Source organism: Grosmannia clavigera (assembly GCF_000143105.1).
Source record: "Grosmannia clavigera kw1407 unplaced genomic scaffold GCSC_140, whole genome shotgun sequence".
Classification (NCBI taxonomy): Eukaryota; Fungi; Ascomycota; class Sordariomycetes; order Ophiostomatales; family Ophiostomataceae; genus Leptographium; species Leptographium clavigerum.
The window spans coordinates 2,622,869-2,649,719 of NW_014040801.1; the positions used below are offsets into that span (position 1 = coordinate 2,622,869).

Here is a 26,851-nt window from a genome sequence, read left to right on the forward strand (position 1 = left end):
TTATTGATGCGTCGGCTCCGGCCAACACACAGTTGGTTGTATTAATAAAAATGCAAGGACAAGGAGACGCTTCCTCCGTCTTGCTCTAGTAAACGCCGAGACTCCAGGAGAAGGTGGTGTTCGACCACTAATACACGCCGTCGTCGCCACCGCCGCCGTCGCCAAAGTCGTCGCCGTAGTCGTCGTCGTCGCCGTTGTCAAAGGCAGCTTCGGCGTTGTAGTCGCCCTCCTCGTCGTCGTCATAGGCCTCGTCCTCGACCTCATCGTAGTCGCCCTCGTCCTCGACCAGCTCGAACTCGACATTGTCCTCGTTGTCGAGCCCGACGTTCTTGAACTTTTCCAGCTGCTCGAGCGCCTTGCGCGTGTCGTCATCACCACCGGCGGCGCTCCGTCGCTGGAAGATCTCCTCGGCCGTGCGCAGGGTCGTGACCTCGGATAGGGCGAGAGTGCGGCGACCGGCCTGTGCACCGCCAAGGGACCGCCGCGTGTGGCTGCCGCGCACGAGACGACGACCGTCATCGATGCCGTCGAGCGTGGGCCACAGCTCGGGCGGGAAGAGCTCCTTGCTAAAGGGCCGACCGGTCAGATCGGGCAGCACGCGGTCCTGCTTCTCGAAGCGGTGCGAGTACAGCGGCACGGCCGTGAAAGGGTCTAGGGTGGCCTTGGTGCGGATGCCGTACTGGCGGTTGATCTGGTCCTGGCCGTAGGCCTTGCCGGAACCATCGCCGTCGCCGTCGCCGTCCTTCCGGATGCGTGTCTGCGTATAGAGCGGGCTCGAGTGGATCTGCTCGCGCATGAGGAGGAAGCGGTCGACCACCTGGCGCTCCTGGGGGGCCAAGGGGGCCGCCGTCGGAACAGAAAAGGGCTGACAGGTCAGTGAGAGGCGCAGAGAGAAAGGACAGAGAAGAGAGAACAAAAAGACCAAAACCCACCGGAAACAGCTCGACCGGCTTGCTGTCAGCCTTCATGCTCGGGTCGTCGCCCCAGGGCAGACCCAGGCCGCCGCCACGTCTGCCGCCACGACCACCACCACGGCCGCCTCTGGACATATTTGGCAGAGAGCGGAGAGCACCAGGATTGGGTTGCGAGCTTGGATGCCAAGATGCTGCTTCTGTCGACTGGCTGAATCGTGCTTGTTCCTGAACAAGCATACGCTTTTTGCAATGTTTTTTTTTCTGCCGCGACAAAGGCATCCACCCACTGGCTGTTAGTGGGCTGCACCTGCCTCTTTCCCCAGGCACGTTAGCGTGTTTTCCCTGAGCCGCAGGCGCCACCCACCCCGCTTGCCTGTGCGAAGTAAGATACAAAGTGTGCTACGAAAGAGGCAACAACGACGTCTGTATAGGCAGAGAAGCAGTGACGACGCCAGACGGTCTTTTCTCGTCATCCTTTTGCTACACCTCTGGCCGTGAGGCTTCTCTGGGGATGCTTGCCGTTTGCCATTAGAAGAACCAGATTCGAGGCAATATATCTTACATTGAAATAAAAAAAACGACATTCGCACACACCACCATGGAATCCTTCGTCCCAGTCACCGGCCTAGCCGAGCTAGACCAGCACCTGGATAGCCTCTTGGCAGCGACAGCAGCCTCGATTGGCTCAGTGCTCGAGACCCGGCCGCTCGTGGATGCCCGCCTCTTTGACAGCGTCGAGCTGCAGCTGTCGGACGCCAACATCCCCGTGCTGGCGCCGCGGCTGCTGCCCAAGATTGTCGCTGTCCTGCAGCAGCAGTCGCTCTGGCCGGCCGACCCGGCAGCCCATCGCGGCGAGGGTGACCGGGCGGCCGACATCCTCTCGTCCATGGCCACGAAGCTGCTGGGACCAGTGCGCTTCGGCGACGTGTTTGCGCTGGCGTCCGAGGCCGATCTGGTGGCGGCCCTGGGCGCAGACGCGGCCCCGGCAACGAACGTGCTGGCCATGACGGTGGTGCACAAGGCCGTGGTGGGAGATGGAGCTGAGACGGCCGACAATCTGCGACGTCTCACCGGCATGTACGCCCTCATCACGGCCTTTTTGACGCGCTGGCTGGCTGCACCGGCGGCCGAGGTCGGCGAGAAGGGCGGCCGCGTGCTCGGCGATCTGCTGGACGTCGACTGTCCGCTGGCACCGCCTTCTCAACCAGAAAACACAACAGCTTCGACTCCCATGATCAACGGCACGCGCACCATCACCGTCGAGGAGCCCATGGGTGGCGGTGGCGTGCTGCCGACCCTTCGCCTTGCTCCCGGACCCGGCGTCCTCTGGCGTCTCTTCTTCCGCGACGGTCTTTTCTACGACCGACTCGCGGCCATTTGTGGTGGTGGTGGTGATCACGACGGCCGGGCCGCGTATGGAGACGACCCCCGCGTCCGCCTGCAGCGCACCATCGCCCAGGGTCGCGTGTTGCGCGTGGTGCCACGACTGGCTTCGCTCAATCTGGCTGCAGTGGCAAGCGAAGGTGCCGCTTCTACTTCTGCTTCTCCCGACGTCCTCTCCTTTGTCGCCCTTCACATGGTCGACCGCTCCGACCGATTGATGCACCTCAGCCTCGTCGACTTCTTCGAAACGCTCGTCAGCGTTATGCGTGTTGCCGTCCTCTCGACCACGGCCTCGGCTAATGCTGCCTACGCCGTCGAGGTCCTGCGCGGTCTTCTTCGCAGCGCCACCGCTCACGACACCTTGCTGGCCGACGCCCTGCAAAGTCTGCCCGACCGCACCGTGCCCGAGGAGGCTGTCCTGCTGCGCGAATGGCTGGCCCAGTTGATCCCGTCGGCCGCACCGCGCGTGACTGGATGGCCGTAGGTAATGGAAGCCCGACGTCACGTGAGCAGTTGGAGCAACACTAGAGGCACCTCTATGCAAACAACCACAACAAGGTGATGGTTTAATCGGGACAAAAATACAGAAATCTATCAAAACACATTGCTCTTGTAAACACCCTCGCCGCTTTTGCACTGGACGTTCTGTCCACCGTCAATGTCTGGTCTGCTCGGTCGTCTCGCTCGGATTACGTCAGCCTACTTCAGCCCCCCCGAAACAGGCGGCGAGTGCATCCGCCGGCCCATCAGTTTTGTGCTGGCATCGCCGCCCTCGTCGTCGACCGAGCTGCCGCCACCAACGCCGCCACCGACGCCGCCCTCGGCGCTGGCCGCGCTCAGCAAACTGTCGCGGCGCTGGCCACCGAAAAAGAAGCCGTCGGGCGCGGACGCGAGGCCGTCGATGCCGAGCCCAACCTCTCCGACACGGCGAAGCACCTGGATGATGGCCGCGCGCAGCTCACCGCTCAGCTCCTTGGCCAGCAGCGCCACCACGGCTGGATAAAAGTCGCGCGTGTGGGCCGTGAAGGCCGGCTCGGGGAACAGCGCAAAACCCTCGAGCACGTCGACGACAACCGGCCGCCACGCCATGATGTTCCGGTGCTGGCTCTCGTCCTCGAGCGCAAGGTAGCCGTGCATGATGTCCTTGCAGAGCGGCACCAGCGCCTTCTCCACGTCGGCCCGCGTCGCTTGTCGCTCTGGCGCCCCGTCGGCATACATCTTGAACAGGATCGCCACATACGTGGCCGCCGAGCCAGACTCCTGCTTCAACAGGTTCGGCGGCTGCTTCATGAAGCCCTCGCGCCACAGCCGCATCCGCAGCTCCTTGTCCGTGTTGAAGCGCCGCGCGAACAAAAACGACTTCTTCAGCAGCCCCATCAGCCGCAGCAGCTCCACCGACGGAATCTGTCGGTATACCGCCTCGTTTCCAAACAGCTCGTTGACCGTCTCGATCATCAACAGCTGCAGCACGCAACGCGAGATGATCCGGTTGAAAAACCGCCGCCGTGCCGCCGTTACCACAACCGGCTGCTGCTGCAGGTTGCTCGATGGCCGGTAGTCCTCTAGCGGGGCTGTTGCTGTTGTGGCTGTTGTGGCTGTCGTGGCTGTCGTGGCTGTCGTGGCTGTCGTGGCTGTCGTGGCCGTCGTGGCCGACGTCGGTGTCCGCTGCACATCTTCTTCTGTCGTCGCCTCTGTCGGCACCACCGATAACATTGATGCCGTGTCTGAGTCTGCTCTCGCCGATAGACCCCCACCGCCAACACTGCTTTCCCCGTTGAGGCCCAGCCCCTTGTCATCGCCAAACGAGGACGCCACCCCTGGCGGCACCGGACTCAACGGATACCCTAGCTCTAGCGCACCCGGCGCGGCCGACAGCGATGCCGATGCAGCGGCCGCCGAACCAGCGCCGGCCGCCGTGGTGGCCGAGAAGAGTTGGTACGCCGTCGTGCGCTCAAACAGCTCGCAGAAGGCACCGACGATCTTGGACCAGTGCGCCGGCGAGAACTTGGCGACGTTCTGCAGGATCAGCTGCTGCAGACAGTTGCTGCCGATGCGCGCAATGGTGTCGTTCTCCTGCAGGATGCAGAGCGCCAGCAGCTCTAGGAATCGGTCCAACATATACTCCAGCGCGTCAAAGTAGTGCGTGAAGAGCGTGATCATGTTGCGCAGCGCCTGGATCATCGTCGTCGACAGCCACACCGACAGCTCCTCGTGGTTCAGCACGTTCGACATCTCCGGCCGCGACCGCAACACCATGAAGATGGGGTACAGCTGCTGTCGCCAAAGGATGTCCCAGAAGTCGGGCGGGAACCCGCCGCCGTATCGCAGCAACGTCTCGAAGAAGTAGTTGAGCGCGTTGGACCGCACCTCCAGGTCTTCGCCTGTCATCAGCACGTCGTGGAACGCAAACAGCACCGGGAACCAGTAGCCCTCCTCGACCGATGTCCGGTTCTGCACCACCGTCACTGTTGGAACGACCCCCTCGCTACCAGCCGCCGGTCCGGTCGTGCCGTTGCTGCCGCTGCTGCTGCCGTTCGTCTTGGCCTTCTTCTTCTGCTGCGACAGTGGGCACTCGGGCGTTTTCAGCATCGTCGGGATCACTGACTTGAGCGTCTCCATCGCCTGCAGGCTCTTCTTCTGGAACCGGATGTTCTTGGAAAACTCGGTCAGACACACGATCAGGTCCGTGAACGCGCCCTGCTGGATCACCACGCCGAAGCGCGTCCGGTACACCTGCGTCACGTTCTCAAATGCCATGTTCACGATGCTTTCTGCCGGATCCCGTGCCGCCACCGTAAAGGCCCCAAACATGGTCCGCCAGCCCGACCGGATATTGCCGCCGCGCGCCTGGATCATCTGGATCAGACAGCGCAGCGCCATGTCCTTGACGTGGATGTTGCTCGAGTTGGACATGACGTGCTCAAATGGCTTCAGAAAGTCCTTTTGGAACTTGAAGCCCGGCAGCTCCTCGATCTCCATGAAGCGCATCGATAGCTGCCGCAGCGAATCCAGCGCGAAGAACACAATCGCCTCGTTGCCGTGGCAGCCCACCTTGTTGAAGTGGTCAGCCAGCACGTCCCAGATGTTGGTCCACTCGAAACGAACCCGCGTCATGTTGTAGTAGCTGATCTCCACAATCTTCTGCAGGCTGTACATGCGCGGATTTTCGTTGGATCCCGACACCTTGATCTCATCCCAGCTGACCTCGGTCAGTGCTCGGGCAAACTGCACGATAGCGTCACCGTGCAGATTCGCCGTGTTGGTGAAGATCCGGTCCATGCTCTTGAGCGTCTCGTCCGACGTCAGCTCAAACGCCACGTCCGCCGACGAGAACCCGCTGGGCCCCGTGGTCATCGCCCGCGACCGCCGCTGCATCGACCGCCGCTGCTGGTCCATCCCGCTAGTAGTGCTGCTGCTCTCGCGAGCGCTTGCGCTCGAAGGTGGCACAAAGCGCGCCTTGGACACGTCTGGCACCGAACTGCCGTCGATGCCGCCGGCCATCAGCTGCAGCCGCTCCAGCTGGCTGACCGACATCAGGATGTCCTTCCACGACTCGCGCAGGTAGTTGCCCTCGGTGTGGCCCAGCTCCAGCAGCACCCGCAGCGCCTCGACGTTCTTGGCGTACATCTCCTGCACGTTGTTCAGGTTGGCCGCGTTGCGAAGCGCCGAGATGAAGGCCTCGCGCGGTGTCGCCAGCTCAAACAGACACGCAATCTTGACCGCCAGCTTCATGCCTTCGAGGCAGAGCCGGTTCAGCTCCAGGTTGTGCGCGTTCTGCATCTGGCTCGAAAAGGCGGAGAAGTACGACATCCAGGTGACGTCAAACATGGGACCGATGTGCTTAAACGACGTCGCCGGCATGAACTTGATGCCCGTCTTGGCTGTGTTGCGCCGCTGGCTGCGGTACAGGTTCTTGAACAGTTGCTCCGACCGCAGCGCCATCTCCTCTGACTGTTGCACATACGCCTCGCGCTGCAGGTCGCGGCCGACGTTGGAAAAGGCCGCTGCCAGGCCCGTCGGCTGCGATGGCAGCGCGCCAGCTGCCGCCGCCGTCGCCCGCTCACTGTTGAGCACAATCTCGTTGGACGCGATCTCGTCATAGATGCCCAGCAGGTACTCCTCCGGCAGGTCGGCGTTGTCATTGATGCCGCGGTTGTTGCGAATAAAATCCGGCTTACTCATCCGCTTAGTCACATTGTTGCTGTGCAGGTCCGTGTTGAGCAGGATGACCGAGTATGCGAGCACGTACGCCGTGTCCGCGTTGGCAAATGCGTTCGGGTTGCCGTCGTTGTAGCGCTCGGCAAATTTGAGCATGAACCGATCGATCTTCTGGGCCTCGCCCGGCAGCCGGAACGACTGCAAGAACTGGCGCAGCGACTCAACAAAGCGGCGCTTGCTAAAGTCCATGGTATCGACAAAGGCGTGCATGATCTCAATGTTCTTGGCGTCGCCCTCGCCGAGATACTCGCCGACCTGCGCCTTGTCAAGGCGCTCGTCGCGGATCAGAAAGCGGGCAATGTCGGCGGGCGAGTCGCTGGGGATGAAGCCCTGCTCGATCAGCATCTTGATACCCTTCTTGGGCTTGAAGTTGAACGCCCGCACAGCCGCAGCCAGGGCAGTCTTGCGGGCCTTTTCCTTCTCCAAGTGCTCCGGGTCATCGTCGACAACGGGTGTGGATGGTGGGATGGGCGACGCGTCCACGCGCGAGACACTGTCGCTGGCCAATGGGTCGATGGACTCGCGCATGTCCTCGGTCGACGAGCGCTTCTCGACGTCGGCCGCCGAGGCGCTGCTGCGGTCAGGCCGGCCGGCCTGCGACCAGTTGACCATGGAGTGCAGCGACTCGACGAGCGAGTCGAGCGCGACGCGCTTCAGCACGTACTCCTTGGGGAACTCGCTCTCGGGCTCATGGTGCGGCACGATCTGGTTGACGGTCAGCGGCGGCGGCATAGTGGTCTTGAGCTGCCAGTCGCTGCCGCTGGTCGTGCCGTGCTTCTCCTCGTAGCCGCGCTCGAGCTCGGGCGCGACGTACACGGGCGTGATGACAAACTTGGCCAGGTACTCGACAATGGTCTGGAAGATGTTGTCGACGTTGCGGTCACAGTCGTAGTTGAGGTACGTCTCGACAAGGGCGCGTGGATCGGCGCAGAGCCGGTTAAGGATGCCGACAAAATACAGCTTCGTCGCGACGGCGGGGCGGTCTTGCGCGCGAGCAGGGCGAGGTAGATCTCGTTGAGGAACACCTCAATCTCCTTCTTAAAGGGCGGCCGCATGAACTTGAACATCAGCCAGAAGATCTCGGAGCAGACCTCGAAGACGCGGTCGACAGAGCTGGCGCCGTTGCGTGTGATGCTGAGGCAGAGATAGAACTTGACGGCCTGCAGGAAGCTAGTCGGCTCATTGTTCTTGGTGTTGGTGATGGTGCAGAGCGGCGACATGAAGACGGCGATGTTGTTGTTGAGCAGCGTGTGGATCAGGTGCAGCGAGATCAGCTTGGACCGCATCGGCTGGCCGCGCAGATCGTACAGCTGATCGGGTGGCAGCACCTTTGTCGAGAGGTTGCAGAAAGAGCGGAAGACGAGGTAGGCGTCGCGGACGTAGACCTCGTCCTCGGCGTCGAGCGACTCAGGCGAGTCGCCGTGGGGACTGTCGGGTGCGGCCTGCTCAGACACAGAGCGGGCAGACGGCACTGGTGGATGCTTCAGATGGGTGACCATGGTCGGTCCATCGCCCAGATTGGAGTCGTCGAAGCTCTTGCGGTGTTCGAGGTCCTTGAGCGTCAGCTTGGCCGCAGCATCGCTAGCCTCGTCGACTTCGGCCGTCGGCAGCTGCGGAAGCCGATGGTCATCGTCCTCGCCATCAGCCTCGCCGTTGTCGTCACCGTCCGCACTGCCGGCACCGCTGCGACTGCTGTCGGTACCGGCGCCGTTGGTGGACAATTCGGCCTGCTCAAAGGTGGCGTTGCTGCCGTTCTGCTTCAGCTTCGCCAGGCCCAGACGGGTCTCCTTCATGTGCAGGCGGGTCTTGACGCGCTCAAAGACGGTGCCGACCATCTGGGTCAGGGTGCCCTGGGCAACGTGCTGGTTGGCCGTGTTGCGCGACAGCAGGAAGACGTTGTAGACCTGGCGGATGGCCTTGAGCAGGCCGGCGCCGTGCACGACGATCTTGTCGTTGAGGACGGCAGCCAACAGCGACTTGACAATCTGCAGCTGGATCTCGACCGGTGTAGTCTCGCCCTGGAAGCAGTCGCAGATGGTATCGATGGAGCGCTCGATCAAAGGAGCAGCTGGCGGTTTGGGCGGCTGAGGCGGATGGTCGGAGGCCTGCGAGCCCTGCTCGGACGATGACGACGGAGGTGGTGGGATGGAGAAGCACGAGTAGGAGATGAGTTTGCCGATGCAGTCGAGCGCGCTGGTGGCCAGAGCAATATTGCCGGACCGCGTGGCCAGCTGCAGCGGAGCGAAGACGATCTCGGGGTCGGGCAACTCGGGATCGGCGGCCTTGATGGCGTCGAGTGCATTTTTGACGGCATCACCGAGGGCGGCATTGTGGTGGGCATCCTTGGACGCGGCGATGACGCCCAGGGACGAGGAGACGAATTTGAGCGAGAGTGAGCTCATGGTGGCCGGGAGGGGCGATTGGAACGCCCAGCCATGCGCAAAGGAGGGGAGCCGGCGGAAAAGGAAAAGGCCGACCGATCGCAGCCGTTCGTCGGCAGAGGGCGAGACGGGGTGTATCGGCTCGGGCGGAGGACGCGGTTGCGTTCAGACGGATGCCGACAGGAAGAAATGGTGGAGATTGTGCAAAAAGACGCGAAGAAGACCACCGATCGTCCAAGGCCGGGAGAAACGGGGGAAAGCAGGAGAAAAGGAGAAAAGGACAGGAGAAAAAACAGGGACAGACGCCCGAGGTCAGCGGGGGTTCATGCCGTGGGGAGAGTCGGACGATGGCTGGTATGTCGGCAGCAGTGCTGGCGATGTCTTATGCAGAGAGACGAAGTAAGATAATAGATGACAGGTTTGTTAGCTGACTGGGACGGGGCCTAGGAACACGTCCCCGAATCCGGCCATTCCACACCATCGATTGGCATATTCCGCGTATGCAACTAGGCGGGCATGGCCTTTGTTCTCCACATGTTCATGGAGCCTCGGGTGCCTGAGGCAGCCACGCTTTTCGGATGATGTCAGCCTGCACGAAACACAAGACGCCGTCCAAGTACAGAGCTAGCAGGACTAAGCGCCCAGCTGCACGAACAGCACAACGGCTCGCCGGGGAAGGCCGTGGACGAGTCTGTCTTCCATCTTGCTGTTTTGTCCATGTCTGTAGCAGCGGCGTGGTCGCAAGCCGGACAGGGCACCGCGGCTCCGTGATCTCCGTGGTCTCCGCGATGTCCGAGGCTGCGCCGGCAACGTCACAGGGCGACACAGTCAGATGCTCTGGCACAACGCCGTTCTCGCAAGCCCCGATTAACTATTTTTGCGATATTTACGGTCCGACACGATAACGGGCAGATATGCTGCGAATAGCAGGCGTGTGTGGGCAGGAGCTACCGCCAGGTTTCGGCGACTCGGCCAATTATACGCCGTAACTCGCAGCCAGGGTGCGACAGAGCTTTCCTCCGGCTGCAGCAGCGCGCGCTGTGGCACACTAGAGCAGCAGCAGCAGCAGCAACAGCAGCAGTAGCAGCAGCTCTCTGGAAGGAAGGCGCGGACGAAAAAAATGGATAATTGAAAAATTCGCTGTCTGCGCCCTGAGCATTGTCCGCACCCCGGATCTGATTTCCTCGTCTTTCTCGCTGGACCGTTCCGTTTCTTTCCTAAAACCCCCTCCAACGTCCACCCCAAACGTAGTCGCCGGCCACACACCTCTCCAGCACCGCCGTTCTGCTTCCCGGATCAATTCTCTCGTGGCAGATCGAGCATTCACATCGTCTTACCCTCTTTGGAGCTCTCTACTTTTTTTTCCCCCCAGCTCAAGTCCGGACGAGCCCATCGGGATATCATCCGACCTGCCACACTTTTTCTCTTTTCCTCTTGTTCTGGCATTGCTTCCTCTCTTGTCTCTCGCATTCTTCAGATCACCACCGCCATGCTCGGTCCTATTCTCCGAAGGCGCGTGCTGCAGCAGCGCCCAGTGCTGCGGTATGCTGCCCCCTCGACGCTCGCCAGATGGTATGCTTCGTTCCCGCCGCATACCCTGATCAACATGCCGGCACTGTCGCCCACTATGACGGTCGGCAACATTGGCGTGTGGCAGAAGAAGCCGGGCGATGTGATTGTGCCTGGTGACGTGCTCGTGGAGATTGAGACCGACAAGGCCCAGATGGACTTTGAGTACCAGGAGGAAGGCGTGCTGGCCCAGATTCTGCTGCCGTCTGGCCAGAAGGATGTTCCGGTCAACAACGTACGTTTTTTTTTCTTTTCTTTTTGTCCTCCAGGCTTGCCTGCTACTACATAGTACACCCCACGCCCCGCTCCCCACTCCCCGGACTGACAGTGTGTCCGTGACAGCCGATCGCCGTCTTTGTCGAAAACACTGCCGACGTTGCAGCATTTGCAAACTTCACCCTGGCCGATGCTGGTGGCGCGGCTGCACCGGCAGCTGCGGCTGCGCCGGCCAAGGATTCCGCGGCTGCACCGACGTCGACGCCGACTGCGGCACCCGAGCCGGAGGAGTCGTCTTCCTCGATCGTGCGGCTGCAGACGGCCCTGGACCGCGAGCCGAACATCGGTGCGCCGGCGAAGCGGCTCGCGATCGAGCTGGGCGTCAAGGCGACGACGCTTAAGGGCACCGGCCCTGGCGGCAAGATCACGGAGGAGGATGTGCGCAAGGCAGCAGCGGCCAGCTCGGCGGCATCGGCAGCTTCGAGCGGCGGTGCGGCGGCAGCAGAAGGCGCGGCCTACGAGGACATTCCGATCAGCAACATGCGCAAGACGATTGCCAGCCGGCTCAAGGAGTCGGTGGCGGAGAACCCGCACTACTTTGTGTCGGCGACGCTATCAGTTAGCAAGCTGCTGAAGCTGCGGACGGCGCTCAACAGCACGGCCAACGGCAAGTACAAGCTCAGCGTGAATGACTTTTTGATCAAGGCGATCGCGGTGGCGTCGCGCAAGGTGCCGCAGGCCAACTCGTCGTGGCGCGACGGATTCATCCGGCAGTTCAACACGGTGGACGTGTCGGTGGCGGTGTCGACGCCCAACGGGCTGATCACGCCGATTGTGCGGTCGGTCGAGGGCAAGGGCCTGGCAGCGATCTCAGCCGCGGTCAAGGAGCTGGCTGGCCGTGCGCGCGACGGCAAGCTCAAGCCGGAGGAGTACCAGGGTGGCAGCATCTCCATCTCCAACATGGGCATGAACACGGCGGTCGAGCGGTTCACGGCCGTGATCAACCCGCCGCAGGCGGCCATCCTGGCCGTTGGTACCACGCAAAAGGTGGCTGTGCCGGCCGAGAACGAGGACGGAACCACGGGCATTGCCTGGGACGACCAGATCAACGTGACGGCCAGCTTCGACCACAAGGTCGTCGACGGGGCCGTCGGTGCCGAGTGGATCCGCGAGCTGAAGCAGGTGGTCGAGAACCCGCTCGAGCTGCTGCTGTAAGCGAGAGCACGAGCGAATGGTGACGATGACACGTGCAAGAGAGCAGGCGAGCCGGTATAGGAAGAATGTGTAGTTTAATAGTCATCCCACGCTGTTCATCTCGTCAGACATAGACACGGAGCATTCGTTCTTTCTGATATTGGTTCTTTGACACTTCTCTGCCAGAAAAGGTTGTATTTGTATCGTACTATGTCAGATACATAGCAAGAGACCATGAGTCATTCACGCAAAACTGCAGCTTATGTGGGGCGGAGTGGCCAATCCGCCGGCGGAGGCCGATGGGGACAGCCTGACCTCAGCGCGTGGCTTGGATGGTCCGTGCGCTCCCTCTGGGTCCAGGCTAAAGTCCGAATGATAGGTGACGAGCAGCCATCTGCGCGAAGAGGTCCGACGGGGAAGCAACACCACCTTCACTCCGCCGGGCAGACGTGTGTTTTCTATCTATTTACACTCGGGGCGACTGACGCGCGGTCGATGTTTCCGCTGCGTGCCGCAATCAGCTGCCGGACACTGCCGATCCTGCGGCCACGATGGAGCAGGGCATGCCTCTGAAGCGAAAGCGGCGGCGCAGAACGCTGGCGTGCGAAGAGGTGAGCATCGGGGGGGGGGGGGAGTGGGATAGGACGAGAAACGGGCGATAAGATGGAGGACAAAAAAAGGACCTCAAGCCAGCGGACGGAATAGACCGGACAGACCGGACAGACGCGCGCTGACAATGAGCATCTACGCCCGCCCCGACCGCAGTGCCGACGCCGCAAAGTCCGATGCGATCGCGAGCTGCCGTGCACCAACTGCGTGCAGGCTTACAAGCCGGAGCACTGCTTCTACCAGCCCGACCCCATGGCGGCACGGTCGCCGCCGCCGCGCCAGACCGAACATGAGCAGCAGCCACAGCAGCCACAGCAGCAGCAGCAGCCGCACCAGCAACAGCCATCAGCCGGGCTCCACGGACTGGCTGCCCTGAGTGGAGTGGCTGCCGGTGTCATGGCCGGCACGCTGGAGTCGGAATGGCCGGCATCGCCGAGTCCGGCTCGCTACCACGGTCACAGCCATGGCAACCACCATGGCTACAGCCACAGTCACGGCCACAACCACGGTCACGGCCATCATAGCCGTCATGACCACCACCGCTACCTGTCGCCGTCCAGAGGCCTCCTGCCCGGCTTCTCGTCCGTTTCTGGCAGCGAATCTGAAGTGTCGGCCCTCAAGGATCAGGTTCGCCGCCTTGAGAGCCGGCTGGCATCCGTGCTCGCCGGCCAGGACCTGCCGCCTCGACCACCCTCGGCACAGACCACCCGCACGGCCCCCATACTGCCGCCTCTGTCGCCCCGTCCGCCCCGGGCTGCTGGTTCTACGCCCGCACACACGCCCACGCCCTCGTCCACGCCGCTGCCGCTGCCGCTGCCCGTGTTGCCGCCGCCGACACAGCTGCTGACCAACGGCTACCGGCTGGGCGGCCCCCTGGATCAGACCCTCGACGGGACGGGCGAGAAACAGTACCACCGCGACAAGACGCAGTACATCAGCCGGGGCCACTGGATGAATGGCGCGCTGCTGACGCTCATGGTGAGTTCCTTCCTCCCTTCTCGGGTTTCGATACTTGTGTCGCTCCTTCCTGTTTTGCTCTTCCAATCCCATCATCTTCTCTATCCTTCTGTCGTTCCCCCCCTCCTATTCTCCCACCTCTCATCTCCCGTTCATCCCACTAATTGTCCAGAAACCCCTATTCGAACAAGTCATGCGCAAACCGGAGACCAGGAATGGCCTCGAAAAGTGCAAGTCTCTTGGCCGTACCATCAAGGCCAACCGCACACCATCGCTTCTGCAAACACTCGACGTCGGCCGTCACGTGCCTGCACGCCAGCTCGCCGACGAGCTCGTCAGCTGCTACTTCCGCACGTTCGAGTCCGTCTACCGCATCCTCCACATCCCCACCTTCATGCAGGCCTACCAGCGCTACTGGGAGAAGCCCAGTGCTGCCAGCACCGTTTTTATCGTCCAGATGCAGCTATGCATGGCCATTGGCGTCTGTTTCTACGACGACACCTGCTCGCTGCGCCATCTGGCCGCTCAGTGGATCTACGAAGCCCAAGTCTGGCAGATGGCTCCCGCACAGTCCGAAAAGGCGCGCATGACCGTCGCCGGCTTGCAGACAATGTGCTTGCTGCATCTGGCTCGCGAGACCTCCAGCGTTGGCGCTGACCTGTTGTGGGTTTCGGCCGGCAGCCTCATCCGCTCTGCCATGTACCTGGGCCTGCACCGTGACCCCAGCTGCATCCCCAAGATCCCGCGTTTTCTCGCCGAGATCCGCCGCCGCCTCTGGGTCACCGTGCTCGAGCTCTCCCTGCAGTCCAGCTTCAGCTCTGGCGGTCCACCCCTCGTTGATCTCGACGACTTTGACTCGCTGCCGCCGGCCAACTTCTTTGACGACCAGCTCGCCGAGAAGAACTGCACGTCCGGCTCCGTGCCCGAATCCGGGCCTGCCTCGACAGTAGGAGCATTGCCTCCTCCCTACCCGCCTGCAACCTTCACCGACACGTCCATCCAGATCGCCCTGTTCAGGTCCTTTCCCACCCGCTTGGCCGTCGCCCACAACGTCAACGACTTTCGCAACCCTGGCTCCTACGACGAAACCCTTCGCCTCAACTCGGAGCTGCGCTCCGGCTGCCAGTCCCTCTCGGCCACCATGCAGTCCTTCTGTACCGCTTCAGGCACGGGCAAGATGCGACCCTCCACCTTCCACCTGCGCCTCGTCGAGCATCTCACCCAGCGCTGTTTCCTGTCGCTAAACCAGGCCTTCCTAGCTGCGTCCCAGAACGATCCAAAGTACTACTTCTCGCGCAAGGTCAGCGTTGACACCGCCCTGAAGCTGTTTCAGGGTTGTGGCAGCTGTCAGACAACATCTACGGGCGCGAAATCTCTTGTGCCAGACAGGGGCACCACACCACCACCCTCTTCCCACTGGAGCGCAATAATGACGAGCAACAGCAATGGCGACTCGGGTGGCGGTGGTGCTTCTGTCTCATCTGTATCTACATCACCGGGATTGAGCAGTCGCGGATTACGGAACCATGGCTTCCCGTTTTCGTCTGGCATCGACATGGCAGACGAACCAACCGACTTCCACCGACTGTGTGTCACCGCATCGGGCGCCTTTCGCTCCGTGCCCGTGCAGTGTTTTGCCACCCTCAGCATGGAGCTTATGTGGCAGTTGGAAGAAGAGCATTCTGCGCGGCTCAGTCTGGGTATCGTCGGCGGTCGTGGCACCTTTTCGGCCTCCTCGTTAGCTGCCGAACTGGACCCCAGCGCCTCTACGTTTCTCGCCATGCCGGGCGTCATGGCGCAATCTGTGCTTCTAGAATCGGTAGAGCAGGCCGTCCTCTTTACGGAGAAGCGCGTTACCGCCGGCGAGACAAACGTGAAGGGCATACTGTTCCTATGCGCCGTGCTTTCGCAGGCGCAGGCGCTCATGCGCGGTGCTGATAAAGAGGAGATGGAGCAAACCGTTGTGGCTGATTGCGACGCACGGCTGAAGCACTGTGTCGAACAGCTACGAGTGGTTGCAGCACGGCATACTGTCGGCAGTGGTGCCAGCAAAGACGATGCACCGACGTCACCAAGCTTCGGGCCCGAGCCCGCCGTTGGCGGGGGCATGTTTGACAGCCAGGGCATGAACGACCTGTCTGTCTTGACAGATGCCAACATGCCGATCGGCGGGGACGGTTGGGCTTGGGAAGACCTGGTAAGTCGCGACTCAAAGTTCGGCCACTGCGCTAGGACGCTTACTAATAAAGAGGTGCAGATGCAGAACCAGGATTTCACCTTCAAGTTCAACACAGGCAGCGTGGATCCTTTCTTTCCCGTAATCTGACTGTAACCTATGCTCTCTATGCCTACTGTCTTGTTAGGTGTCGGTTAGTTGCGGTTTGTGTCTGTGGCAACATCCTTTTCTCCTCTCTCTCCCGCTCTCTCTTTACTCAACCGTACAGCAAAGTGGTAAGGGCTACTGGGTATAAAATATCTTTCTCCTTGCTCACCATCCGAACCAATTCTTCTTCTCGACCTCTCCAGCCTCTCAAACAGTCGAGCAGCCAATTGTCAAGAATACATTCGTTTACTCCCACCTACTCCCCCAACATCTTCCATCATGCGCTCTATCCTCGTTGCCGGCCTTCTCATGGTTGGCTCTCTACTTCCTGAGGTTTCCGCATACCCCAGGATTGTCATTACCACGCACACTCTCCGACAAACCCACACTGCCCATATTTCCCACACTGCAAGCTCCAAGGCGGTGGCGGCCACCGTCACCAAGGTTGCATCGTCCTTTGACTTTGAAGCGCCGAGCAAGCTGGACATCAACCCACACAACAAGGGCAGCAACAGGAAGAAGTACCACGGCAACCCGGCCGGCGGTAGAGTGGTCGCGCGCGCAGAGGTTGCTGCCCCAGTCGAGTATCCCGCTGTGGATGCAAACGGCGACGTCCTTACTGGCTCGGACACGCTGAACACCACGGGCGACACCAAGGTGGTAGACTGGCAGAACGGCAGATCCTCTTCGACGTACGGAGCATCGGAGAACGTCTGGACCGACCTTAAGGGCACGGGCATGTCGATCCTCAAAAAGGTCATGGAAAAGATCATGGAAAAGATCAAGCACCTGCTGGGCGGCGGCTCCTTTGTCGACAGCTCAGGCTTTGATGACGATTCCGACTCGGATAACGAGGCAATTGTCGAAGGTTTCAAGCAGATCTACAATGAGACGACGGAGGAGCTGGAAAGCCTGGGTCTCTCTGACGACTAAACCATGCTCATACCAGCCATCTAAGCTGCCGGCTAACGGGCACGGTTGGTTCTACTGACGCCTGTCTACAATCTTTCCTTCGCGGCATGTCACAGAAAGACGCTTGCTTTCGCAATTCTGTTCGTTGCGCTGTGTCTATCTGGACAGAGGTGCCACCAAAAGTACTGTTATTTGTAGGATATTATTTTAGTGTATCCTCGAATGTTTATGTCTCTTAGTTACAAATTTCAACTTCTTCTTTTCAGTTCTGGACAGGCAAGTGTAGCTGGTTAAGACGAGTACGGCCGGCAAAGGTAGGTGGTAGTCGTGCGCGGCGTGGCAGCAGCAGTGGTGGTGCTGAAGTGGACGACGGGGCCGTGACCACGGCCGTAGCCCAAGGTCTCAGTAGCAAGGAAGCGACATCCGCTGCAGTCAATGTGGACAGTGGTGGCGGTGGTGGCAGTCCAGATGGTGCAAACAGGTCCGGCAGTGAACTTGCCGAGGATGTGTTGGGTCGAGGTGCAGTTGGGGGAACCAGGGAGGAGAGAGCCGCGATCATGGACGAACGGACTGGCAAAGGCGCCAATAGCCGCGATGGCCGGAATGTACTTTGAGACCCAGGACAAGAGCATTTTGGGTAGAGCTGGAGCGTTGAGGAGGGAGACGAGAGGGAGTGGCTCTGAGCTACGATGGGGAAAAAGTTTGCCAGAAGCCTAGTCAAGTCAGCAATTGGATGCTTACAGGTTTGGGTTTAGTTAATTCTGTGCGTTTGCCTCACAGTGTGCTACTGTCACACGCAGACGCTGTAATTTCAGTTGTCTGAAGAAGCTTCTTCGCCTTCCTCGTAAGCGGCCACTCTCTCCGCTCTTCTGGTTTGCCCACGCACAGTCACATGAACATAAAATTACCGAAAATCTTCGAATCTTCGACAAGTTTCTACACAGTGCCGCCGGTTGTTATAAGCAATCACGTAGATGAGTTGTAAACGAATAAAAGTACGTACGAGTCTGACATGCTGCCGAAATGAGACAAAGTCTAGGAATTGTGCTTGGACAGGATCAACCTGGCTCTGAAGCTTACTGACACAAACTTACGGCAACCAAAGACTCGTCACAAGCAAATATTATGTCCTCTTTTACGTCAGCGAAACTCGAGACTGGTGACAGATCGAGGCAAGGATATTGGATACTCTGATTAACCAACCTAGAACATAACACCACAAGCGCTTTGGCAACAACTCCCAGGTCGATACCTGAATGTCCAAGAAGACTTGAAAGGGGAGAATGAAAAGAAGCAGCCGGACGGAAAGGATATACGGTCTAAATAACGGTTCTCAGCCAGACTTTCTATCCCAGCAAATTTTACGTTCTGGTCTTATAACGTATCGCAACTCGGTCTGCGCCAAAAGCTGTCTTGGCTGAAATGCGACCCGCACGTGACAGCTGCGCATATTCTTGCTATTACGAGCTAACCTTCCATCAACCAATGGGCTTGTGGTTTAGTGGTATAATACTCCCTTAGCATGGGAGTGGTCCAGGGTTCGATTCCCTGCAAGTCCATTTTTGTTTTTGTTTTTATTGCGCATCCTTGCTGTGGTCCAGCTCTTCAGACGCAGTTCAGTTCAGGAGATAGAGCTTCAATGGAGGCGCAACCCCATTCATCTGTTCCTTTTTGCGAATGCACGGCAATCAGAGCTGGAATTGAACAGCACATTAAGGCACCATCGAATCTATATATCACCCCAGTTCTGCCCTACAGTTTCGCACCGGCAAAGTTGGAGCCGCCGAGGGCATCGACGATGGTGTCGACGGTGCGCAAAATCCACTCGCTTCCGTCGTCGGTGGCGAGCCAGTCGACACCGCGGACCTGCTCGAGGGCGTCGGCGCCGGTGCCGGCCGGCTTCCAGGAGCCGTCAGCGATGGCCTTGCGGAGGCCGAAGACGTGCGAGAGCACCTGGGGGCCAACGCCCTGCTGAGCACGCAGACACGTGATACCGACGAGGCTTGTGAGGGCGCGTCCGACGTTGGCGAGGCCACCGTCGCCGTGGTGCGGCGGATCGGTGAAGAGGGGGCCGTAGTGCGAGTTGAGAATGTGCACCGGCAGGTCCGGATGCGACTCGGCCAGCTTGTCGAGCAGCTTCTGGTCGACGCCAGCGTAGACGGATCGCCAGAGCGTCAGCCCGCGCGCGCTGATGGCCGCCAGCGTTTCAGGGGTCGGCGTCCGCGTGCTCTGCGTCGCCAGTCCGGCCACCACGTCCGCCGACAGCGCCGTCCGGAATGCCCCCAGCACGTTGATCGTGCGCGGGATCCCGTTGAAGCCGATGCACTTGAGCCCGACCTCGCGGATCAGCTCGGCCGCCGCGATGGGATTCTCAGACCTGCCGCTCGCCGATGCCGTCGTCTCGTCGGTTGCCACGCCGTGCAGCACCGACAGCGACGCCGGCGAGTTCAGCGTGATCGTTGCCGCCGCCTGCCCGCGGTCAGCGTCGTGCTGGAACGAGCTCGTCCTCCCACATACTCACCGAAATCGTGATCCATGGCTGGTTGCCCACGTTGTGCTTGGCCGCGTCACGTGCCACTGCCCGGTATACCTCGGCAATGTGTGCCGGCGCCGATGTCGGGCCCGGCCGCGAATGCGGCGCGTTGATGAGCGCCTTGAGCGACGGTGCGAGCTTCATCATGCAGATGGTGCAGGAGCAGGTCGAAGCCGCGTGGACGATGGTTACGTTGGAAGCAGGCCGGCGGATTTTGTCCGTCGTAAAGCTGCCCGTTAGTGCATTGCCAAGGGCCAGCGCGGGGACAATTTGCGGGAATGGCAATTCTGTGGTGTTTCCTTATAAGACAAAGTAACAGTCGCTGCAACTCGCGGCTGCAACTCGCGAAAACCCAGTGCATATTTTTTTATGTGGACTCCAATCACGTTTGAGGTCTGCAAGCTCGTTTCGACTGCAGCATTGCCTGGCTTGCTGTCGATGTCATATTTTTTAGAGATGCGGAGCCAGCCAACGTTGCTTCAACTCTAATAAGAAGTGCAAAGCACACAACTGGATGTATCAATGGCCAGTCTATATGCTATCATAGATTGCGATGTCTCAATGGATTATATTAACGTAGTTTCGCTACTTGAACTATTCCTAGAGTTACGATCGACCTAGCCTTAGTAGGCAGTTTATACCAAACTAGCAAGGCTGTGATAACCTTCACGTAGTAGGAGGAAGGCAACGTACTACTTCTTATGAGATCTTTGTATTTATTAGCACTGTTGGTTTTTACATTCCCCCGCTACGCTTGCTTTCTCCGACCTTTGCAATACGAGGCGCTGTTAGAAGTTTTATGGATCAGAGTAAATTATAATTCCGAGAGGACTATAATTGCTTTTTCGGATACGTTGGACAATGAAATTGAAGTAACGTTACTTTTGCCTTACTTTCGGTCTTTTTCAGAGTTGTGCTACAAGGATAGGTTGCCTACGCTATGAAGGAAGAGAATAGATCCACTTAAGAAGACGCCGTAGACACAACGTCTTGCAAGATCTCATTTTTGTTTGTCTCATTCGCGAGCGGAAGAAACTGCCGAACGTGGTTCTCCTCTTGCCCTTCGCCTTTTTTAACCTACCCCGCATATCGTAATGAAATTACCGGCTAATAAAGCATGTTTGTAATGTTCAAGGATCGGGATAGGATGGTTGATGAACGACAGGACATACCTAAACATCTACAGCAGATTCATCTTTGTTCCAATGTTGTAGTGAAAACTATAATTGCAGGTACTAAGGCGCGGCCTACGGCCAATCAAGTTGCCGTGTTCATAACTTCGCCACACCGCAGCCTGTTAGAGGAAGGGATGCTTCTGTGCAAAAGCGGGAAAGCATCCTGACGTTAAACACAATAGTACAGAGGAGGTACGACGAAAAGGGAGGTGGCCTATTTCAAGTCTAGAGCCGTTTAGCTTCCATAATTCTCGGCCCGCCTAAGGCAGGGAAGGAAAGGATTCCGGCTTTGCTCTTATTCTCTGATTCAAAATTAACGTAACAGGTAGAGGCGGGGTAAGGGTAGTATCATGTTACAGTCCCTCTAAAATCTCTTGATGATACTTCGGTCAAGATCGGCTCCGCCTTCAGAGTTCTAAACAGCCAATACATGCCGAACAGCTCAGCAACTCGTTCAATATAGTTTCACTCGGTTAAATACTTCCTCAACTGCTAAGCGAGGCGGGTCAGCCATCCATCGGCCAGTCCGTATAGTTTCAAGGTTGCGGGAGAAAACCGGTCTTTAGCAACATGCCACACGGGCATAACAGAAGTTGTAATGGGCTTGCCGCAACAATGGTTTTCCTATATAAAGAGGCTCATGATCCCCCCTCTCTGCATTTGTTTTCATACACAATCTCCCACTTCATCATCAACTGGTTGTCCCAGTCTTTCAAACCGTCGAACTCGTCCCCAAAAAGACACAAATATGCTATCCCGCCTCCTTACAGCAAGCCTTTTGGCTGCGCTGTTTAAGGCAATTTTCGCCTACTCTAACCCGGGTGCTTGCTCTGGCAACTGCTGGGCCCATGATCCGGCGCTGATTGTTCGCGCCTCTGATGGCGTCTACTTTCGTTTTAACACTGGCTCCGAGATTGGCATTCTGAAGGCTGATAGCCTTGAAGGCCCTTGGGAAACTGAGGGTAGTGCACTTCCTGGAGGGAGCACTATAAACCTCCCTGGTAATACTGATTTGTGGGTAAGTTAAACATTTTCTGTGAGAAAACAGATTGTAAAGACAGAACAAAGTTTAACTCGATCTATGATATAAATATAACAGGCTCCGGAAGTCCACTTTATTGACAACACATACTATATGTACTATGCTGTATCGACCTTTGGCTCCCAAAACTCTGACATTGGATATGCTACCTCGGCCACAATGGAAGTCGGCTCATGGACCGATCATGGTAGTACCGGTGTTAGGTCGTCTTCCGGCAGCCCCTATAACGCAATCGACCCTAACCTGATCGAGGCCGGTTCATCCTACCTTATGAACTTTGGTTCATTTTGGGGCGACATTTATCAGGTCCGTTTCTTTACCTTTTCTATATCTTTAAGCGATATACTTCATATATACTGATAAAGTATTTCAAAACAGGTTGCTATGCTCAATCCTACTACAGCATCTTCTGATGCTCCCTATCAAATAGCATACAACGCATCTGGGTCGCACGCTGCCGAAGGGTCGTTTATGTATTATTACTCAGGCTACTACTACCTTTTCTGGAGCGCGGGAACCTGTTGTGGCTTTGACACTAACAAGCCGGCCCCGGGTGACGAATATGCTATTAAGGTGTGCCGCAGTACCTCTGCTACTGGTAATTTCGTCGACCAAGCCGGGACGAGCTGTACAGCTGGTGGCGGTACCACTGTGCTTTCCAGCCACGACTATGTTTATGGTCCTGGTGGACAGGGTGTCTTTGATGACCCTACGCGTGGCACTGTGATCTATTATCATTATGGTTAGTGTCTTCTTTCAGTGAAGGTTTGGAAGCCAATTCGCTAACTTTCCCAACCAGCGAATACGAACATTGGTCTCGGGGATGGCCAATATCAGTTTGGCTGGAACGTACTTAGCTGGCCGAATGGATGGCCGTCCGTTTAAGAGAGATGGACATATCACACGTATGAAGAGTTATAACGGTTATCATACTGTTGTAAGTTGAAACGAATTGAATAGGGTTTGATATCAATCAAAGCACATGGTGAAATAGTTTGGCTAGAGATAACGTAACACGATATGATTACGACCCAGACAGGTCCAACAGAGCAGCAAAGCAATGCCACCAAACCAGACTGCGACTACTCTGTATCCACCAGTGTCTCGGCCGTCTTGGAGCTCTCCCCAGCCTTCAGCTGCGGCACGGCCGACGTCCCCAGCGATCTGGTTAGGGCCGTCAGCATCAGCTTCAGCTCCGCCACCTCCGACCGCAGCTCGCGCACCTCCAACACCGCCAGCTCGTCCTCCACGTTCGGCCGCACCCGCTCGACCGTCTTGTTCCAGCCGTCAGCCTCAAAGTCGACCGTCATCGTGCCGGCCGCATCGCCGCCCAGCCCCAGTCCCAGCTGTTCCCACTCCTCCACAATGTCGTCGTCCGCGTCGCCGCGCAGCCGGTTCACCTGGATCTCGCGTGCCTGCCGCGTCTCAAAGTACGCCGCCAGCACCAGCAGCGGCGAGTACAGCGCCGCCATCACGTAGTCGTTCAGCTTCTCGTATGTCCGCTTGCTCATCCACCACTCAAACGGCAGCGCTAGACAGAAAATCTCAATCAGGTTCAGCGGCGGGATAAACACGTTCTCGTCCGGCGCCCGCACAAACTGCATCGTCTTCTGCGCAAACAGCGCTAGATACTCGTCGTCCGCGTTCTCGTAAATGTCCTCGTAGGCTGAGTTGTACAGCGCAATCAGAATGTTGAGCAGCACCACCATCACGATAAACGTGAAGCAGTAGTACAGGATGATGCCGAACGGATGGCCAAACTGCTCAAAGCCCTCAAAGTCGGGGCTCTGCATCACTGCGTTGGCCATCGCCTGCACGATAAATCCAATGTCACCGAGCACGTGGTCCTCTGCAATATCCAGCCCGATGAACGACTGAAGGAAACCCACCAGGATCACGATCAGCAGCGCAAAGAAGATCACTGATTCCTTCATCATCACCTTGAGCACCACCAGCATCGCCCCGAAGAACCGGAAGCTGTCGAGGTACAGCAGCAGCCGTATCCAGAACATAGGCGCGCTGAAGGCCAGGAAGTTGTAGCTCAGCTCGTTGTAGTGCTCGCGCGGGCCCTTGAAGTTCACATCGCCCGTCGACGGCTTGCTGAATGCCACAAACCGCAGTGCCAGGCTGGTAAGCAGCAGCGAGTACAGCAACCCGTTGAACGCATCCCAGAACCCGAGGATGTAGTAGCCTGCCTTCCAGATCTTGGAAATCTCGTCAAACAGAAAGCCAAACGTAAAGAGGTACAGCACGACCTCCACAAAGTCCAAGTCGCCGCTCCGGTTGATCGTGTTGATCGCAATCGTGAAGAGTCCAAGGTAGATGAGCGAGAGCAGCATCTGCGCCGCGTTCTGGTACATCGGCGCCCGCATCCGGTCCGGATCCATGTGCGACAGAAACGACGTGTCGTCGCGCCCTTTGTAGTCCACAAAGTTCGACGGGTCGTCCTCATCCTGCACCAACCAGCCGCGCCACAGGTACCCAATGCACTTCTGGTAACCCGATGACCCGATCACACGCAGCGCATGCAGGTCTACTGCCTTTTCAATCACGTTGGATGGCAGCGTCGGCTCCTGGTCGATCAGGATGGCGTAGCGCTTTAAAAGGACCGAGTGCATCAGGTACTCGGTATCTTCCTCGTTCTCGATGCTGCCCGCATTAGGTGCCTACCCACTGACAAGAGCCGGGGTCGAGAGAGAGTCTGGACCTACATTTGCTTGGCAATCACCTCGCACGCAATGCCACGCACCTGGTGCATGCTCGCGTCCCAGAGCTCGGCAAGAGCCTGGTGCCGGAACCAACGTTTGCAGATGAGTAGACAGAAGACCTGCCGTATGTCAGACTTGCTCGCTCCTCTGAGCTGCTCCCTCTTCCGGATGTGGGAAACCCACCACACAGCCCCTGTACTCCTCACCGCCGGCTTCTTTCGCTGCTTTGATGACTGCCTTGTTGATGATCTTGCTGTGTGAGCGTGTTACGAGCTCTTCCTCCATCTCGCAAGGGATGCACTGTTCGACCAGGTGGTGGAGCCGGATGGCAATCTTGGTAACCTCGGCAGGCGGGATTGCCGATTCGATGTTGTCCTCGACGTATGCGGGAAGTACTGGAGAGACAACAGGTCAGCACTTTGTTGTGCATGTGCAATTGCCCGCATCGGGGGACTGGAGACACTCACGACGCCGGCGTGTGTCTTCCAGGAGGCCCCGGCGTTCGTGGGACGGGTGCTTGTTCCAGCCCAGAAGGTTGCGCCAGACAGAGCCGCCTGAGCGGCGCGCGCCTCGACCAGTCATGGTGGAAGGGCTGGGACCAGAAACGTTTCGTGGGCCAGCTATCGTGGGTCGGTGACGCTGCTGTGGTCTCGATTGACGAACGGTTGAAAAAGAAGAGTCTGAAGAGAAGACAAAGAAAATGCGGGAATGAGACAATTAATGTAGGACTCCCTCCATTTTCTTCCTACTCAGCCAGCTGTGTTGCCCGCTAAAACAACACCCTTGCAGGAGCATGCTAGTGTGCGAAAACAGGGGGCGAATACAAGGAAAAAGCAGAAACACAGGAAGCTCGCCGAGATTTTTGTGGCTCCCACGCGCGGTGGACAGATGTTAGCTCGAAATGACGTCGGCTGGCTTGTCGCTATATCGCGATCTGAGGTGGGGTTCAGGCGGTCCAACCACAGCGGCGTTTCAGGGGAGAGCTGAGCGCGAAGACGCACGCTAACGGCCTATTCGGCTAGCATGGGCCAGCTGGAACGCCCCCATCATGATCGTGAGATAGAGTCCTGACTCTGTGCCATTTCTGACGGTAGTGGATCACTGCGCCGCACATGGGCCAGGATGCCTGCAGGCGATGCCACATGCGGGAGGGCGTCTTGGATCCTGATACTCGTGTTTTCAGCGGTTGCAATGGGACCCACCCACCGATAATGGCCCAATGGTACTCCGTAATGACGATGAATTTGTAGCACGCAGAGCAGTGTAGCCAAATAAACGGGATCGCGGGAAGAAAATGTCGGACGAGAACATAGAGGAGCTTTCAATGCGTGCTTTGCATACTCGTATTGTGTTCCAGTCCTTTTCTTTTTCTCATACCCACTTCTTGGCTCGAATCATCACTGGTTGAGAGGCTCTGCGACAATGCTGAAAAAGTTGGATTTGCTAATCGTCCATTCTTAACGAAGTGCATTTGGTGCAGCCGACGTGGCAGCTACATGCGCTGGCTTTATGCCCAACACGGCAACGCCGTCTGGTGGTGGTGATTAGAAAGCGACCATCGCTCCAGGCTATTGGAAGGACGGATGCACTCTAACTCTCACACTTGTATGCGCCCAGACAAATTCCTGCAGTCGTCTTCACACAGCCCTATTGCTGCCTAGAGGGCTTGTGAAGCCAACCAATGGCAGGTAGCCGCCGTTTCCTGTCGTTTCTTCCTGCTGCAGGCGTCGGTTCTGGGCCGAGCCACTCACCGCCGCTGCATGGGCTTATCTTTGTGATGCGTCGTCTGTGATCCTTCGAACACGAGGAAGGCCTCAATCAGCAACTAATATACCGTCCCAGGCCGCCGTGGCCCAAGCTTTCCCCAAGGTCCAAACTACTTCCCCACCGAAGCAGGAGCTCTAGGCAGCCATGGCCGGTGGGGCCATAGGTCATACTGCCTAACACCTGGCATACGGAGTATTATTCCATAACGGCATAATCTCCATCGCAGCCTTCCTAGACGGCAATACTTATACTCGGTTTTGCCGTCTTGCTGACCTTTCTTCCCGCTTTCTCATTCTCGTCTTCACACTTTATCCCGTACCTCAATATATCCGTATTTTCCCGTCTGCACTCTCTATCTGTCGCTGTGAAGCGTTGGGTCTGCTTCACAACTGCTCTTCCAGAGCACAAATCACACCTTGCAAATCCTTGCAAAACGCCGAGCCAAGCACTAGAAACGAAATTGAGGCGAGCACCAATGCACTGGCCTTTCTAGTCCCCCAGGCCACGAACCACATACCAGTGATAACCACAGTCGCCCTCGTGGCAGTTCTTGCTCACCGACTTCTCGAACGCATATGTACCTCGCCTTCCTATCAATTTTGAGGCTTGCGTGTGACTGATACGTAAGTCTCCGGTTCTGCCGAGTTGGCAGTACACCCCCTCTTTTCTTCACCACTCTGCTGCCTTCTTCCCGCAGTGTGGCCACGCATCCTTCTTGCACGCTGCTGTTTGTTGCCGCCATCGTCGCACGCAGGCAGATTGCATGTGCACTATTACCTCCCATCTGTCAGTTGCTAAATAGGTTCGGCCTGGCCAGCTGGCTCGCTCCTGTCGCTGTTCTTACTTGATCCCAACCCGGCCCACCTCTTCACACGCAGCAATGCCAGGCTCTTTGCAAAAATCGAGAGCAGAACGGTGCCGCTAACAACTCCGAATCATAGATCACGCTA

At 58.2% G+C, this 26,851-nt stretch overlaps 10 protein-coding genes across 10 annotated transcripts; 5 read left to right on the forward strand and 5 right to left on the reverse strand.

Moving 5' to 3' along the window:
* Positions 1 to 127: 127 nt before the first annotated feature.
* CMQ_917 (DNA-directed RNA polymerase 3 subunit) lies at positions 128 to 1,049 on the reverse strand (the record flags this gene model as incomplete). The annotated part of the gene is made up of 2 exons (XM_014317996.1): positions 128 to 865; positions 933 to 1,049. 2 exons carry the CDS (start codon positions 1,047 to 1,049, stop codon positions 128 to 130), a joined length of 855 nt encoding a protein of 284 aa, XP_014173471.1.
* Positions 1,050 to 1,512: 463 nt separating this feature from the next.
* On the forward strand, positions 1,513 to 2,781 carry CMQ_760 (uncharacterized protein; the record flags this gene model as incomplete). Its single annotated transcript, XM_014317839.1, has 1 exon — positions 1,513 to 2,781. One exon carries the CDS (start codon positions 1,513 to 1,515, stop codon positions 2,779 to 2,781), a length of 1,269 nt encoding a protein of 422 aa, XP_014173314.1.
* Positions 2,782 to 2,996: 215 nt separating this feature from the next.
* Positions 2,997 to 8,917, reverse strand: CMQ_1693 (guanyl-nucleotide exchange factor; the record flags this gene model as incomplete). Its single annotated transcript, XM_014318772.1, has 2 exons — positions 2,997 to 7,475; positions 7,541 to 8,917. The coding sequence occupies 2 exons, from the start codon at positions 8,915 to 8,917 to the stop codon at positions 2,997 to 2,999; spliced, it is 5,856 nt and encodes a 1,951-aa protein (XP_014174247.1).
* A 1,468-nt stretch (positions 8,918 to 10,385) lies between these two features.
* On the forward strand, positions 10,386 to 11,896 carry CMQ_1730 (pyruvate dehydrogenase dihydrolipoamide acetyltransferase; the record flags this gene model as incomplete). The annotated part of the gene is made up of 2 exons (XM_014318809.1): positions 10,386 to 10,700; positions 10,808 to 11,896. 2 exons carry the CDS (start codon positions 10,386 to 10,388, stop codon positions 11,894 to 11,896), a joined length of 1,404 nt encoding a protein of 467 aa, XP_014174284.1.
* Positions 11,897 to 12,426: 530 nt separating this feature from the next.
* Positions 12,427 to 15,767, forward strand: CMQ_960 (c6 zinc finger domain containing protein; the record flags this gene model as incomplete). Its single annotated transcript, XM_014318039.1, has 3 exons — positions 12,427 to 12,486; positions 12,641 to 13,462; positions 13,614 to 15,767. 3 exons carry the CDS (start codon positions 12,427 to 12,429, stop codon positions 15,765 to 15,767), a joined length of 3,036 nt encoding a protein of 1,011 aa, XP_014173514.1.
* Positions 15,768 to 16,043: 276 nt separating this feature from the next.
* CMQ_1267 (uncharacterized protein) lies at positions 16,044 to 16,697 on the forward strand (the record flags this gene model as incomplete). Its single annotated transcript, XM_014318346.1, has 1 exon — positions 16,044 to 16,697. One exon carries the CDS (start codon positions 16,044 to 16,046, stop codon positions 16,695 to 16,697), a length of 654 nt encoding a protein of 217 aa, XP_014173821.1.
* Positions 16,698 to 16,966: 269 nt separating this feature from the next.
* Positions 16,967 to 17,308, reverse strand: CMQ_924 (uncharacterized protein; the record flags this gene model as incomplete). Its single annotated transcript, XM_014318003.1, has 1 exon — positions 16,967 to 17,308. The coding sequence occupies one exon, from the start codon at positions 17,306 to 17,308 to the stop codon at positions 16,967 to 16,969; it is 342 nt and encodes a 113-aa protein (XP_014173478.1).
* A 1,120-nt stretch (positions 17,309 to 18,428) lies between these two features.
* On the reverse strand, positions 18,429 to 19,356 carry CMQ_1383 (uncharacterized protein; the record flags this gene model as incomplete). The annotated part of the gene is made up of 2 exons (XM_014318462.1): positions 18,429 to 19,145; positions 19,198 to 19,356. The coding sequence occupies 2 exons, from the start codon at positions 19,354 to 19,356 to the stop codon at positions 18,429 to 18,431; spliced, it is 876 nt and encodes a 291-aa protein (XP_014173937.1).
* Positions 19,357 to 21,132: 1,776 nt separating this feature from the next.
* CMQ_498 (glycoside hydrolase, family 43) lies at positions 21,133 to 22,173 on the forward strand (the record flags this gene model as incomplete). Its single annotated transcript, XM_014317577.1, has 3 exons — positions 21,133 to 21,402; positions 21,484 to 21,732; positions 21,805 to 22,173. The coding sequence occupies 3 exons, from the start codon at positions 21,133 to 21,135 to the stop codon at positions 22,171 to 22,173; spliced, it is 888 nt and encodes a 295-aa protein (XP_014173052.1).
* Positions 22,174 to 22,508: 335 nt separating this feature from the next.
* Positions 22,509 to 24,716, reverse strand: CMQ_929 (potassium ion channel; the record flags this gene model as incomplete). The annotated part of the gene is made up of 4 exons (XM_014318008.1): positions 22,509 to 24,075; positions 24,138 to 24,253; positions 24,318 to 24,529; positions 24,602 to 24,716. The coding sequence occupies 4 exons, from the start codon at positions 24,714 to 24,716 to the stop codon at positions 22,509 to 22,511; spliced, it is 2,010 nt and encodes a 669-aa protein (XP_014173483.1).
* Positions 24,717 to 26,851: the final 2,135 nt, after the last annotated feature.